A 17,164-nucleotide genomic window follows, 5' to 3' on the forward strand; every position below is an offset into this window, starting at 1 on the left:
TTCATTTTACAATATCTTTAATCTAACTCTTGTTTACGGTATCGCTGATTTTTAATCAGTATCAGTACATTTATAGTGCAATACTGTTTCACAATGGCCTCCAGTAACACTCCAACCTGGACTTCACCCTTTATTAGGAGGAGTGTGTTGAACTTGCTTGTTGGCGTCACATGTTTTAAAACAGAAAGGTCCAGATACTCACTTCAGCTAGCTCACTCAGCTCCATCATGGGAGCCTAAAACCAAAGATGGTGGTTTGTTGGTGTCAAGAAAGTAACAGAATACACAGTTGGAAAAAAAAAAAAAAAGCTGTCACTTAGCTGCCAGCAGATGCAAATGCCAAGCATTAACAATGACGACAACAACAACAACAAAACCTGACACTGCTATGAAAATCAAATGAAGGCAAGAATGCTTTTAGCTGTTACAGTTTAGATCTGCATTAGCCTGAAAGTGTACTGAAAGTGGCAGAGAAGTACACAGTTATTATGGACACTACGCTTCATTTCAATCTGGAAGTGAATCAAGTTATACTCACACTACCAACAAAGAGCGGAAAAAAAAAAAGTATTTTGATGACTCACTCAAGGCAAGAAAAGTTTGTGTTATTTGTACGGATTCACACAATTGACATGAAGAGTCTCAGAGAGCTTCTCATGACCACAACAAAACTACACCACCCTCAATCAGGCCATAAAAAGTGGGTAGACCCTTCGGAAGGACCACAAGTATACGGTAATATAATATGAAACAAAATAAAATAAAGATCTTATGCCGCATTCATAACATATTGTAAGAAGATGATGAACTGGTTGACATTGAGAGTGGTAAATGTTTTGAAACTTCACAATCAAAGACTTTCCTATTTGTGAATTTTATGTCAACCATAAAGAAATAGTTCATCACTGTAGCCTTATTTTCAATTAACAGTTATAAGAGTGGTGTAAAGAAGAAGGTGAATTTCAAAGTATATTTCCCAAAATGTTTTTCTTTTTCTTTGATGGTTGATATTTACAGTAATTCTTAGATAGGAGAGTTCTTGGTTGTGATCTTTGAATGCATTGACCAAACTGTTGCAATGAGATGTCGTGTTGTTCATTTCCGTCTTACACCACTTGTGTTGTTTTCATATTATATTTGGTATATTTTGGTTCTTTCCAAGGGTTCGTCCACTTCCTTATCTTTTGTGTCTTCTCATCTAACTCTCGACAAGACAGTGAATAAGTGTATTTCCCAAAATAAAGAACTATTCCTTTAAGATACCACAGCGGCTTTCTTACTTTCCAATCAATTAAGTGATAATAAAGAAAACGATTAGCTGAAGACCTGCAATATAGAATATTCTTGTTCCTCAGCACCGATGTAATATCCACCTCGACCACTAGAGGACAATGGACACTAAGCAACACAGCAGAGCAAAAGACCAGCGCACATTCATTCACTAACACAATCATGATGGAAATGAAACTTGAGAAAACGGATCAAATTTTTCGGACTATTCCAAGACCGTGTATAAGCTTACTCAGCTGCAAACCAATAGGTGGATGCTCTGTGGTTTGTCACATCATCATTTTCTGCATTTCACAGAGAAATGATTGATTAGTAAGAGCCAATACGTGGAGAAGAACAAGCTGCGAAGAAATATTAAGATTGCAGCATTGAGGCCTGCCTATTATTCTCTGTATATTGTACAGGTGATGTCATCATACACACAGGTGGAAATATGGTGCATGGCGAGTGCATGTATTTGTGGATGTGGCTCAAACAGTGAGCCTCCAGGACTTAACACACTGCTGCTGCTTACACCTGCCATGTCTTTTTAATGCTCACATCTTCCCTAACAACCTGCTGCAGGGACTGAAGATGCAAACTTTTCCTCAGATATTGCGCCGAGTGTAAACATGAAACTTCCCTCTCTGAATTCAGTAAACAACACCGCAGATATCTTAATTAGCTGAGAGGCGTCTCCAGTAAAACCTGCTGCAGAAATATAACATTTGGTCATCCTGCTATCTCTGACTCGCACGTTCAGCTGCTGAATTAGTTCCAGTTAAGACCAAACCCAGTCTCACTTCCATGAGAGATAATCTCCTTTCATAAAACCACCTCGGCCAGGCAGGTTCAAAGCCAGCCTTAGCTGTGTAATTAAAACAGGGACTTCTTAATCAAAGCTCATTTTCTCCTCTCCTCTCTGCCCTGGTTGTCTTTTTTTATTATTCTTCTCATTTCTCTTTATCCAACACCCAAATATCTCTATTTTCTCCCCTCCCCTCCTTCTTCCGAGCTGAAGGCAGAGTTAGGTTTCGCTAATGGATCAGTGGAGACCTGAACCCTTACCTGAGCAGGATCCCATTATGGAGATTCAGACTGGGAAGTGGAAAGGGGAGTGTACAATGCAGAGAGGCCAACCAAAGCAGGAAGCAAAAGAGGGCAGTTTATCCTCTGCAGAGAACATTTATCATCAAGTCTCCTTGTCTCCTGTCGACTCTCTAAAGAGGACGAGCAAACGTTGCACCCAGAGGATGTGTTCTGCTCATACTATAGGAGAATCTCAGACATGGGAAACAGCAGGAGATTTCAGACAGGAGAGGACAACGTTTAAAAAAGAAAGTAAAGAGAGGGATAAGTGTGGATAAAGAGGAAACAGCGGGGATGAGGGGGATACTGCTGATTCAGCCGACAGTGGCTGGATGAAGCGATGTGGTCGTTGGATGAGAGGACAGGACACAGGAGGAGGACAGAGGATAGACTTACATCTAATCAATGATGAACGGAAGGACACGCAGACTAACCCAAGAAGGACAGACTGGTAAAAAAGATGAACAGACCAGTAATAAAAATAAAAATCCTGATTTGGACAAGGTGCCACTGATTGGACAAAACCCAATAAAAGTTTACTTCAAAAAAAAGACAGAAGTCTCCTTTCATTCAGGAATAAACAGAAGGAAAAACACACAGGACGCACTTATTGAATCTGAAGTAAAAGTACATCAAAGTAAAAGTATTAGCACAATGTACTTAAAGTATCAAAAGTACCTGCCCGCTGTGGCTGATAAATTCTCGTATTAAACTGCTAATATTAATGCATCAGTGTGTACGCAGCAATTTACTGTTGCAGCTGCTCAAGGTGGAGTTAGGTTTAACTACTTCATATACAGTTGTTCAATGGTTCAGTTCAATAAATTGGAGGGGTCAGGAGACGATCAATGGGTAGGAAAGTAAAAAAGTTCTGCTGCACAAATTTGTGTTTTTTTTGTTTTTTTTTTATCTTCCTGAATCTGTTTTTATGAAATATTGTATAATTGCCTCAAAATGTTATTTAAATGAAACCCATCTATCTGAGATGTTTAGAGGGGGAAAGTCTCTTTGGTGGAAATGCTGCAACTCACAGACATCTGAAATATGACAAAGGACCCCAGGTAAACACTGTAAGAGGTTTTGTATTGTATTTTACAAATGCATCATATGTTTTTAAATGAACAATGTTAATTTGTAAGCTGCAGCTGGCAGATGGACAGTGGAGAAGTGAATGATGAATTCATATTTTGTGTTAGTCATCTGAAGCTGTAAAGTAACTAAAGGTATCAAAATGTAGTGGAGTACTAGTATAAGTGGCATAATACATTAAGTACAAAATTTTACTTAAGTACAGTAGCTACTTAGTTACTGTCTGCTTCAGTATTCAATGACTGAACACTACTCCAGTACCAGTAAATGGACATCCACCTCAATGTTTTTGTTGTAAAAAAAAAATACAGTTTCCATTAATGAAAGCCATTTGACTTCTGAAGACCAGAAAGACCAACAAGCAGCAGAATAAAATAGAAAATACCTTTAACCACCGTCCCAGTGATGAAGCCAAAGAAGCAGCGCAGCAGCTTGGTGATCTCCCTTTCACACTCCGCCCTGCACGAATTCATCCTCTAAACTTTGACCTCCTGGACCACCACCACCAAACAGTGTCAACAACAGGAAAATACAGGGTCTCACAAAACAAAACCAGTCAAACCAGCCCACAAATGGGAAGAGAATAAAAAGGAAAAAGGCTTCAACCAAAATAATAAAGAGACTGGTTTAAAGGGCGCACTAAAAAACTTGCAGAAGTACTTTTTTCTTTGATTTTCTTGCAGTCCAGAGGATGTTTCCTTGGTCTAATGTTGCCTGTCCCGCCTTAGATAACACACTAACACTCCTTTTTAAACTAGTGTCCCAGTTTGCATACAGGTGATGTTCACTCCCTCCTCTTCCTCCTCCTCCTCCTCCTCTTCTTCTTCTTCCCTCCTCTTTCACTTGTTTCTCCCTCCTCTACCCTTGTCGCCCTCGGAGGAGGTGAATTGAATCGCTGTGATGTTTGGTCCGTCCTGAAGCTCTGGTCGCTGTCGTTTCATATGACCGACCCTGACAAACCACAACACACTACACTGACACTTGTTAACACCGCTCCTGTTTCACCCTTCATTAGGCCACGGCGCTGCATGGTCACTGGGACACGCTCGCCCTCTGAAGTTCACCTCACTTTCTCTGGCAGACAAAAGACATACAGACACAAGCCAAGCCGGCGTAGGAATATCTGACAGTTCAGTGAAGAAATCTCACCACGCTACTTCCCTCCCTCCCTCCCTTTGTCTCGCTTCCATATCTAATCCGACTCATGTTACACTTTTCATATTACACTCATTCATATCTCCCCAGTTTGTCTCTTATATGGCTTCATTATCTGACTCGTCTTCCAGGGTGTGTGAGTAACTTCATTTACAGATTAAACTTTGTGCTGAGTTTAATTTCTCACTGTCAAGTGAAAAATGTTGCCGCACCTATCCAGCACAGAGGGCTGTATGTTTGACAGATACAACTACATTTCTGGGTTGGAAAGGAAACAATTAGTTGATCAACAGAAAATCAATATGAAGATGTCACCTTGGGCTCCAAAAAACAGTGATGGGCATTTTGCAAAGCTTCAGATCATCTACTCCACATGGAGTACCTGTGGTGTAAGCGTGACAGCATCACGTTCTGCCAGACATAAACACCTGAACACTTTGTGCTGCAAGTGAGAGCAGTAAAAACCAGTCAGCAAGCGAGGAACAGCCATCAAGATCTATCGTGAGAAGCTTCTGCTGGTGGGAGAAATGGTCTTACAAACAAACTTCACCAAACAATGAAAAAGATCTAAAAACCTAAACATCCACAATTACAAATTCACCATGATGTGTATAAGGAAAATGAGGGTAGCAATGTCCACCTTTATATAATTGATAGTGTTACATAACATCCAGTTTAAAAACACATCTGTAACATGACCGGTGGTGTTGATGAAGGGGTACAGTACCAACCCATCTGACAGGGCTGTTGCACAAAACAAAAAGGACTGAAGCACTGAACTAAATGATCAGGACTGTAGCCAGGACTCTGGGATCATCAGTTCCCTCAACATCCATCAGGAAAATCTTTTAAAATGTTCTGATTACACTATGTTTTTCACATTATTTCTTTATTTGCCTGTGAAATTAAATTTTTTTCTGCATTTTATCCCCTTACGTGATGGTCTAATTGCTGTTTCAAAGCCTCCTCCACACTGCCACAAATATAACTCTGCTGCAGGAATTTAAAAAGCTTTTTTTTTTCTTTTCCTCCTAAAAACATTCACATGAAGCATGGACCTTTATTTCATGTCATTTCTCTCTCTCTCTCTCTCTCTCTCTCATCATTTAACCTCTATATCATTACCTAAGGGCATAAAACAGTCACACATAAAGATACTGACTCTATATAACATGAGAACCATCCATAAAAAAAAACAAAATGTGGAAATCATTAAACCTCCAGAAACAACAACAAGGACATGATTAATCGATTGCCTGTAAACATAACTGACCAATTCGTCGATAAAAACAATCATTAGTTGCACAGCAGGTCAGAATAACATCCCTGTGTTTTCTGTGCCTGCAGACACAGTTTCCTCACTCTCTCTTTCTCCTTCTGTAGTCAACACAAGCATCCTGTCTACATCTGCTGAGTTTATTCTCCACACGCCCTCAGCTGTAGTACTTCACGTCCAGCAGTCTATCAAACTGGGCAGTTACCTGCCCATCCCTGCTCGCTATCTCAGCTCCTCCTCATCTAAACTAAACCACAGCAACTGCCTCAGCACCACCACCACCAACAACACCACCGCTCTCTGATACACATCTCCGTCTCTGTGCTGCTATTTTTAGCTCCTGGCCATTACAGAGGTGAGGGCTTGCCCACCGACAATGCTGAACCTCTCTTGCCTCAGCACTGCTGAGATGAAATAGATCCCATCACAGCCTTGCTTTTCTTTCTCTCTCTCTGTGACTGGTTTTCACTCACTGTGCTCCTATTTCACCTGCACAAAGAGCTCTTTCACCGATTTGGCAACCAAAGACAGAAAAAAAGATTACGTGCGTTAGTGTGCATCAGGGAAAGTTAAAACTACATTTGCAGCTGAGAGCAGCCTCTTCAATTCACTAATATATACTATATATATAGTATATAATATACATATACTAGATGTAGGAAGCCACCGAGCAGATGCAGCATATGCACTACATAAGTACACGATGTGCTCCGGCAATTTTGCATGTTTTTATGATTGTTTACTGTCAACAACCTTGTGCAGTTCAGCACACCTCCCTTCAGTTTTGAGTGCATTAGCTACACACTGGACTGAGTACATGTAATTCAGGCGTACAAGGAATCGATGGGCAAAGCTCTCCCTGAAGCATAGTAGTGATCCCACTGTCCAAACAAAAATCCTGGACCGACAATACCTGAACCTGCAGCAGAAACATGTGTCTCTGCATCTCCACCCCACATTCAGCACAGATAAACAACGTTTGCAGATGGTAAAAGTTCTTTAAAATTAAAACAAATGCAAACAGTTATCTGTTGTGGCCACTTGGGGACACTAAAGTGAAAAGTTGTCTGGTGAAGCTCTAAGAAAAGGGAAAACAACAACAACAACAAAAAGCGATGACAGCACTTAGTGAAGTGTTGCTGCTGGAGCCGAGGGAGGACGAGGAAGAGGAGAAGCCAACCTGATACCAAGTGTGTGTGTGTGTGTGTGTGTGTGTGTGTGCGCGTGTGCGTGTGTGTGATAAACAGGATTGCGTGATAAGACACGAGGGCAGGTCTTATAAGACTGAGTTTAGCTCTCACGTTTCTGTGACCTGCTACAAACTCTCTGTTGCCTCACATGGTGTTTGCTTCCTGATGAATATGGCCTTTATTTAAACAAAACTAGGTATCTATTTCCCTATCTTGGTGGTAAGTGTGATCTCAGTGGATTAAACTATAAGTATACATTAGTGGGTTACAATGCTGAGAGCTTAGCAGACAGCGAGTGCTTTCATTCAGAAACACTTCTTATTCTCTCTCTCCCTGCAGGCAAAAGATGAAGTGCACACAGTCACAGCTGGACCACTGGGTGGAGCACTGACACTAACTCCATGAGCAGAACAGGTCTGGAGCCCGGTCCAAGCAACACACTGGATCCAGAAAGGTATAGAGACAACAGTCAGGAAGTCCTTATGAGCCTTTTAGCTCTGGTTACAATTGATAACACAGCTGGTGTAATTCTGTTGTATGAATCAGGAACCATTAAAACATTTACTGGTACCCAAGTGGAGGTGCAGTGGGGAAAAAAACAAGACTATGGGGAACAAGGGAGTAACATTTGGCATTTTAAAAAGGAAAGAAAAATAAATTATAGCAAATTAAAGTATTTTTGTCAGGGCCGGGTGCCTCTGGGTACCAGTGCTGGAAAATAAAACGGAAGTTTCCTCGTTGTTAACATTTAATTAATGAGTAAAAAGGGGGGTGAACAGTCACACATCTTACTGCCCACAGAACTTATTCTGACTGTGTAATGTAAAAAACTAATTTCACTCCTTATCAAACACTATTGTCATGAGTAGGAGACAATACAATCTACCAAAGGGGGGCTCAATTTACAAGTGTGTCTTTGGCAGACAGCTAAAACCACACTCAAGGGATTTATTTTATTTATGTCACACTATGTCTTCTCCTTTAGTGTACTATCTGTACTATCCGCAGCTCTTAACAGGTACGCTGAAGTAGAAAACAAACATACCTTTCTCAAATGCACAGCTATATATAGGCCTCTATTCTCATGAGGGGAGGAAATAATAATAGAATAATAAAGTCATAATATATATAATATAACATATAGTTTGAGGTGGATCCAACATGGCTAATCTATGTATGTGTGCTGTTACATAATCTGTGGCTGCTCTCCCCCTTTTATACTTGAACTACACAGTAAACACAAGGTTTGTTTTCCAGTCCTGCAGCCTGTAGCTACACAGCCTTAACAGAAATAGTAAAATTGTTGTTACTCCCTTGTTTCCCATCGTCATGTTTTCTTCCCACATTTAAGTACCTGTAGGAACCAGTAAGAATTATACTGGAACATGATGGATACAACAAAGTTATATAGTGTAAATTGTGGGCTTTATTATACAGCGTTACCTAAGTTATTCTAGTTGTGGTCCACAGTGCATGTAAATGTGTTGGAGGCACAGAGGTGGAGGAGATGGTGTATCAGAGTCTTTCAGGTCTGCGTAGAGAATATTAATGGTGAACCGAGGGTGTAGAGACATTTGATAAATGAGTGTATGCAACTGATCTCTGGGTACTTGACCCTGAGGTCAACTGCCCGGCACAATGAGTCAGCCGTGCCCACAGGGACCTCAGGAGGCCAGGGGAGGTTCAGCCAGTCGATTTAAACATCAATTTAAATACAGTAAGTCACATTTGTTGTGCATTCACCACACCATTAGTCTTGCTTACAAATCACACTCATTCAACATCAAATTCTCCCCCCTTTCACCTTTGTCCTGTGGCTGTGTGCTGGCGATGATCCATTTGACCAGGCAGCATTTCATCAGCGCTTTCCGAGAGAACCGCGGCTTCTGCCATTTTCCAGAATCCTTCACTCTGCCCGGCGCAGGCTCTACGCCATTGGCGTCTCCCAGCAGGCTGCCATCGACCACCTTGCCATCCACCTTGTAGGGAGGGGAGGATGGAGTACGAGGAGGGAGAGAGAGAGAGAAGAGAGTTCAGGTCGATATGGAAATTAAACAAACTAGCTGAGATCTTTAAATTAAGCAGGAGATTATGCGTGTGCCGGGAAAATATGATTATCCTCTGATCTGGAGGTGTTTCAGGAACACTTTAGAGAGGTTCAAAAAGAGTTCAGCTCAGCAGATCTGTGGTATTTTATCAAGTTTTTGTTATCTGAGGTTTTGAGGACAGTTCGTGCCCAACTATACTGCCTGCTATAGCTCCACTTTCTAAAAGGAAACTTGTACTTTAGTGCAAAAATCCCTCAGAACCTGTTGTTATATGACCAGGCAGCACACAGCAGCCACACTCCACAGTTTAATGACTGGTCCCCCCCCCCCCCCCCCCCCCTCCCTGCACAGACCCTCAGGGCTGTGAGACGCTCCCCGGACATCTCATTAACCACTGCCTTTATGTTTGTCGACTTTTCTCTTCCAAACCACAACTTCTCTGAACAAAGAGACAACCACTGAAAAATAAATACTTTTCACGATTATAATAACATTTGATTTGGTTTAAAGGGAACTCTGCGGGCCCAACAGAAACAGAGACATTGCCTTTTTTTAAAGTGTCAAAACCTGGTTGCCTACGTTACCCACAACGCAAACGAGACTGCCGACGGTTGAGTCAGAAATTTGCGTGTGTGTAGCCTTGAGCCGGTAGCGTGAAGCAGGGATGGGGATAGAGCTACAGAGGTGTGATGAGCTCACTTCTTTCTGACTGCACACCCCCAGATTTATTTTCATTTTCAAATTTGTTGTCTTCAGCTGCAGCCGATGTCGACGCAAGATTTTTTTTTTTGGCCACTTGGCGACAGTGGAAACAAGCAGTGAACAATAATAATATAGTCTCTTTATGTAATGTATATGAGTTATAATACAAGTTGATATAATAATATTCAACTCTCTTTCTTGCTCTGTTTTGGTTACTAACTCCTGAGGGAAAGATCTGGCTCTTTAGCAGCTGAATTGGTAAAGAAGACCTTTTCCACTGAAAACGTCTGCCTGCTAAAGAGAAAAACTGACAGTGATTGGAGCGGTGAGAGCGAACCAAAATGTGTCGTGGGTCGGAAATCTGAAACAATGAGCTGCAAGATGGCTTAACACTCAGAAGATTAGTAGCTTGATGAAACATCACATTACATGTAGCCACTTGAGCCATTGTTAATGCAAAACTACCGATTATAGCAGCTTTAAGTGCCTGCTAGATTGTTTTGGATTGTATTCATATTAGATCCAATATTCAGTAAGGCATGCTTTAACTGATGTAAGTGAGAATGATGATGATAATTTACATGTCATTACAGCTAGAGTTGTGATTTGTAATATTTTCCTCATGTCTTGCTTGTCATGTTCATAAAAAAAACAATCCATCAATTCAATTATCACTAATTAATTACCACAGTAATAAACCATTGGGACAGCTCTTCGATCCCCATACCCAAAGTTTTATAAGCCAACGACACCATCATGTCGCCATTCACTCAGCATATGGACTTGAAATGTTTTAATAAGGACGGATTACAACAGTTTGGCTGCAAATACATCAGCTCACAGTAATCTACTGCCACTGAGTGGATGCAGGAAAAAGACTAGTGAGCCATCTTTAGTTTTAGAGGGAGCTGAGCTAATTTCCACTTCATCAACAAATGTTCACATCTGCAATGGGCCGTAAAGGCTTGTTCCGGTTAAAGACGTAAACCTTGACATCAGCTTTCTTAGAAATCAGGGTGCAGGTGAGGTGAATTTAATATTCCTGAGTTAAGCACTGTCGCACCTTGAAATATCTACCCTAAGGTTTAATTTCAGAGTAATTAAAAGGCTGTTTCTGTTCATTTTCATATTCAGCTCCAATTCATCATCGTGACTCTTACTATGCCAGACCATTCCCTTCCAACTCATTCACATTCAGAGTTTATCCTCTTTCATCTGCGGAGATAAATCTGACATCGAAGACTTTTGCTCTAATATCTTTTTCACTTTCTTTCCTTCATATTTTGCCATCAATTCAGTTTCTTTTACAGCAAACACCGAATTGATCTGATGTGATCTGATTTAGCAATAATGTCTTTCTTTAAATTCTCAAGGAGCTGTATTCGGCTGCTGCTGCTGCTGCTGCTGCTGCTGCTGGGCGCATGCAAAACACACACACATATGCACAGAAAACACACACACATGCATGTGTACACTGTAGTGGGTGTGGGGAGGAAGATGAAAGAGGTGAACACAGAACAAACAGAAGCTCTGTTTACTCTGTGGGGAGGACAGGAAAGCAAAGGATGACAGAGGGGAAAAAGAGAGGGAGAAAAGGAGGGAGGACGGAGGACGGAGGAGGAGGAGAGCAACACACACACAGAGAGAGGATTTTAAACGGCTATTTGATCCCATGGGAGTCTGACCATGCAAATCCTGTATACTTGAAGATAGTGAGAGAGAAGGAGAAAGGAAAAGTAGAGAGGGAGCAAAAGGAAAAAGATGTGATGGGGAAAAAGGTCTGTTCGTGTTCCTGGAAGAACTGAAGTCAATTAGCATAATGAATCGAGGCCTATCTGAGAAGAAGGGCAAAGGACGGCCAGAGGACGGAGGGATGGAGGATGGGAGGACGGAGGAGATGAAGATATGAAAGCACTTTGCTGGGGAATACATCTGCAAGGCTATTTCCGTGCATCTTCCACATGAACAGACGGATAAAAAGAGCGAAAATGAGAAAGGAAAAGGCGGGAAGGAAGGAAGGAAGGAAAGAAGACTACAAGAAGGGAAATGTACAGAGAGAGGAGTGAACATCTGCATAGATTACACACAAACACACAGGCTCGAACATAATGACAACACAGTGAAATGGAAAGAGATGACGGAAACAATTATACCAACATCTATTTATCCAAAGATCAACACTGGTACAGCACGGAGGAGTAATATGAAAAAAGGCCGGGAAAGAGCTCAGCGGTGGCTCACTTCTCCAGAGAAGTAAATTAGAAAAAAGGATTGTTTTTCAGCGTGGCTTTTCAGTGGAAGTCACAAACTGGAAAGAGAAGGCCGCGGGACAAACCGATGCAGACAGACGCAGTGTAAACACAAGAAAATTCAGTGTTACATTCGTTTTTTATTCATGGACCGCTGGACACGCAGGCGCGCTCACAATCATAAGCCACACACAGACACGCAGAGACACACACAAACAATTTCAACTACTTTTTATCTTCTATTCCTTCTTAACGCTTCAGCTAGCTTTGTCCTGGGGCAGCACTTCCCCCTTGTAATGTGTGCCTCTGAACCACACACACAAACACACACACACACATCAGGCAGAGAATATACCCATAAAGCTCAAAGCAAACACAGAGCAGCGACGCGGTGAACATCGCTATGCTCTGACATAAATTATTTAACATCAGTCGCCGTGTTGTTGGTTCAATGAATGTTGGTTTACATGAAGCGTAAACCCCGGCCTCATTACATGAGGTCTCTCACTGTTAGTCCACTGTACCCAACACACAGAGAATCTGGACCAACTAAAATATAAACAGAGAAAAATAAAAAAGTTAATGCAAATTATTAACATATTTATTGGGATGTATACAAGCTTCGTATATGCATTCCTAGATTTATCATAAATTATGTAAAAGTTTTGATGTAAATTATGAAAGCAAAAACTTAAGCTTTTGTTGAGGGGGACACATATTTTTGTTGGAGGGCCGGATTTGGCCCACGGGCCACTGTTTGACTCCCACTGGTGTAAACCCTTTGTTATCTTCTTCTTTTTTCTTCCTTTAATATTTTTAAACTTGCACAAGCTACTCTTTTTGGTCATTACGGTCATGCTGATAAAGCAAAGTTGAGATAGAAGACATTTTTTTGACAGAATTAGAGCAGCTGAAGCATCATGAATGTAATTTTAGTGACAACGTGGGATGGAAAAGATGGAAACACTGATGGAGAATGGAGTGAAAGAGTATTGGAAAGGGGGAGGGGGGGGAGAGAGAGAGAGAGAGAGATGTAGTTGTGTAATATCCCATTAGTGGAGGGGAGTGTCCATTAATAAGTTATATGTGATTAACATTCTCCCAGGCCATGGTGGAGATACAGCATGTCTCCGTCTCATGTTCTGCTACATACAGTGTCCCAGATCACATGTTCTCAGACTCTCTCTCTCTATGACTCAAACTCGGGTCGCTGAGGTTCCTTTGTTCTGCCTGGCCGCCTCCTCAAGGTTAAAATGTATTTAAACTTGCTACTTCAGGGAAAATCCTCCCGTCACACAACTTGCTTTTTTGTAACAGAGTTTTGTAACAAGTTTTACTCTGAATCAGTCCCACTAAACTTTCTTTCTAGTGACCTATTCTCATCGTCTACTTATCTATTTTTGAGATGTAAATAATTTATTTACCATCAAATGAATATTAGCGTGTTCAGCCGGGTATTGTGTTTACATCACGGCCAAGCTGATAAATAACCGCAGAGTCATTTGACCCGGGAGTGAATGCCCGTTATTTGACCATTGGAAAAGGGGCTTGAAACATATATTTATACCTAATCTCCACAGACCTGACCTGTAAAATAAAGTGACTCAGTTCAGCACATTCTATTTTCTTTTCTTTTTTTTTGGCATATTTACTTTTACTTTTTGTCTTAACTACCACAAAACTTTCTTTTGTTTTCAAAACTTTAATACAATGAGCTGTTACTTCACTTGATTGGTACGAAAAAAGAGAAGCTGCATTAGTTTCTAGTAGTTAAAAAAATAACTTTACACCCAGCTCTCGTACTTAGGAGCAACGTAACTTAGCAAAAAGGTCACGTACAGCGTCTAGCTTTGCATTAGCTGTTAGCTATCAGTTACATGAAAAAAATTTATTAAAACAATGTCATTAAATAAAAAAGTGGCTTCTTTTCTCCTTTCTCTTTTCATCCCAAAAAAACAAAACACAAAGCTTTGATTCCTTCCTTCGCTCCTTTTCTCTTTCAATTTCTATTTATTGTTCAACGCTCCTTCATAAAACTCTCCGCAGATCTAATTGATCCATCGGGCTACATTTGAAAGAGCTAACCTAATTTCACTTGAAATGAAAATGAGAGTACTCACACATACACCAACACACACACACACACACACATATGAATACAATGGAGGACGCGAACAACAACAGTCATTTCATTAGCCGTTCATATTGTTTCTCTGCACCCTGGATGTTGGCGCAAATCTGTCCTCCATCCCTCCATCGCCTCACCTCCCCATTACCTCCAATTTATTTCACAGTCAATCACTCCTCCGTCTCTTTCTCCCCTGCACACACACCCATCGTCTCTCACCATAATGTTACCTGTCACCAGGCAACTCTCCAGGTGAAGCAGAAATACCAACTGGGATCTAAACATATAGGGAAGGAGACTGTGTGTGTGTGTGTGTGTGTGTGTGTGTGTGTGTGTGTGTGTGTGTGTGTGTGTGTGTGTGTAAGCCCATGTGTGCTTGCATATGGAGAGAAATGAGACAAGCACACAAGAGGAGGAGCCCAATGACAAGGACTGACAACACAAAGGGAGATAAAGTTAATGCTTGATAAACCTCTCGCACGTAACTTCGACCACCGGGGATTTCCTGCAGAGGAGCGCAGCCGTGTGCAAGATCGACATGGTCTCAATTCTCTGCCATGCAGGTGTGAAGCTGCATGGGAACGACAAACAGATCCACTGCTCATTTTGTTTGCATCATGTGTAGACACAAACTACAGGGAAGACAGTTGTTTAAGTGTAGGTGGGAATAATGATACCTAGAGTTATAAAAATGGGAGAGTGTGACTCTGCTGTGTTAAACCTGCAGTAACCAAACAGTTGTTTATTTACACATCCTCACGGAGCCGCATTATCATTCATTTTGAGTTATGTAAGTTCAATACTCTCTTTTAGCTCTGCTTTTGGTCACTACCAACTCCAGAGGGAAATACCAGGCTCACAGCTGCAAAATGTTTGTACCAGCTGGTCGGGGTCGCTGCCTGTACCCGTCTGCTGTTGGGCGCTGAGCAGGTAGCGTACAGCTGGAAACAGCTGCCTGCTGAGAACAGTGAGAGTGAAGCACAACAGTCAATGTTTGGATCAGAGAGCTAAACAATGAGCCAAAACTCGCTATAAAACTCAAGCTACAAACTGGGCGTGAAGATGTGGACGTTAACCACACAGTGAAGGTTTAACATAAAGATGTGGTATTATGGGAAATGTGGGAGCTAGCACTTTTGGAGCTTGACCCATAGGGATTAAAAGTCTGGATGTATCTGCCTCTGCTCTTTCAAGTATTCTGCATTTATGTTTGTTTTTTTTTTTTAATCTGTGTGAGTGCTGCATCTGTGTGGGAGAGGGTTAGTAAACCCTGGAGTAGACTTACGCAACCGTGTCTCCCCGAAGTTATGTTTATGTACGACTAATTTGCAACAGCAGATATATACAGAAAAAAACATAATGCTGTTGACTTAATTATGTTTTTTAATCAACATAATTATGAAATGTTTTTAAAAAAGCTGAACAATGTTCATATCTGCATAACACACCCGGCACTCGGTTACAGTTGGTGATAATTCTTGTCTTGGTTAAATAATAAAAGAAGTCATCAGCGACTTGAAACACTAGACAGGATGTGTTTACTTTTTAAATATTTAACAGTCTTTTAAATCAGTATTTTATAACCAAACACACTGTGTTGTTAGGTGTTAATGTCCTGCGCTGCCACTTCCTATGACTTAAACTGACCGGAGTAGATCCATATAACCACAGTGTCTGGGAGACAGATTTAAACACACCGCTAACTCTATTTTCATTTTGTTGTCCACCCACCTCCTCAAGACTGTAGGCTACTCTCTAGAAAAGCTATAGCATTTGCCATTTGTTCAAATGCGTATCGCTATGTTTACCTGACAGGGACCTCCGTCAGCTGTGTCTCTGAGTGGAACAAAGGCAGAGGTGGTGTAATGTTGTTTTATAGCCACATAACCTCATAGGCAGGAGGTCTGTGAAGATGGATGGTTAAAACATGTGACTTGGGACATGTGAGACCTCTATTCTTTTCCTATTTTCCATTTAATAGTTAATGTTGGATTATTTTAATCATGACCACAATTTCCAAGCCACCGAAGTAGTTTTTGTTCCCATATGAAATTATTATAGAAAGGATCAGAAAAACCTGACAAACCAATGTATTACATCATTTAGTTTGGAAGACTTGTTGAAAAGGAAAGGGCTGTTTGACAGCAAGATAAAGCGGTGAAAATATTCAAAATATAGCCCAAACAGTTTTATTCTGTGGGCATTTTTTAAATGGCTAAAATACTTTTTTTTTTTTTTTTTGCTGACCCCGTCCACAGCAGCGCATCACTCAGCTCCTGAGCCCCCGGCTGCTTCTTTAAACTGCAGGTAATACAGATAACTACAGACTACAGATAACTACCTCACACAACCCCACATCAAATATCCTGAACTATGGTTTCATTAATAGACAGGTAGTTAAGGTTATAGAACGAGCGTCGTTAGAAACAAAGCTGAAACGGGACGCTCCCTAAATGGACCTTATCGCTATAACATCGTCACCTGACTTCCTCCTTAATTAGCCACTAGAGGGCTTTGTCACTGGAATGACTGAAATGACTGATGCTGTGTCACATGACCACTACAAGTCATGACGAATAACATAACGAAACGTAATGGGTCGTAATAAAGCTGCTTGCACCAACGACCTATGGGGTCCTTGCTTATGGAGGAGCAGTCTCATAACTCTCATAACCAACACAACTGTAACGTTAAGTTGATAGAGAATGTCTTCATTACATTACATGCTCTTTCAGATACGGCTTCGCTCAGTGCGGCTCTTTACATGAAGTCTGCTGCATCCTGAAGAAAATATGTGAGCGGGCTGATGGTCGAGAGCTGATACTATTTGTGTCCTGACTGCTTGAGCCTCTCAGTATGGCTGTCAGTGCGAATCAGTGTGTCTGTGGGAGGATGGCACCTCCATATGGACTGCATGCTGTGTGTGGGTGTGTGTGTGTGTGTGTGTGTGTGTGTGTGTGTGTGTGTGTG

General features: G+C 41.3%; 1 protein-coding gene across 1 annotated transcript in view; it reads right to left on the reverse strand.

Moving 5' to 3' along the window:
- Nucleotides 1-17,164, reverse strand: part of kcnip3b (Kv channel interacting protein 3b, calsenilin) — a 43,382-nt gene that overhangs the window by 20,035 nt on the left and 6,183 nt on the right. Inside the window, exon 2 of the mRNA XM_023414473.2 lies at nt 8,872-9,046. Within this exon, the coding sequence (XP_023270241.1) occupies nt 8,872-9,046 (175 nt within the window). The remainder of the gene's footprint in view (nt 1-8,871; nt 9,047-17,164) is intronic.

This window comes from Seriola lalandi, unplaced genomic scaffold (genome assembly GCF_002814215.2).
Source record: "Seriola lalandi dorsalis isolate HSWRI2012SDOR001 ecotype SW California unplaced genomic scaffold, Sedor1 jcf7180002054529, whole genome shotgun sequence".
NCBI lineage: Eukaryota > Metazoa > Chordata > Actinopteri > Carangiformes > Carangidae > Seriola > Seriola lalandi.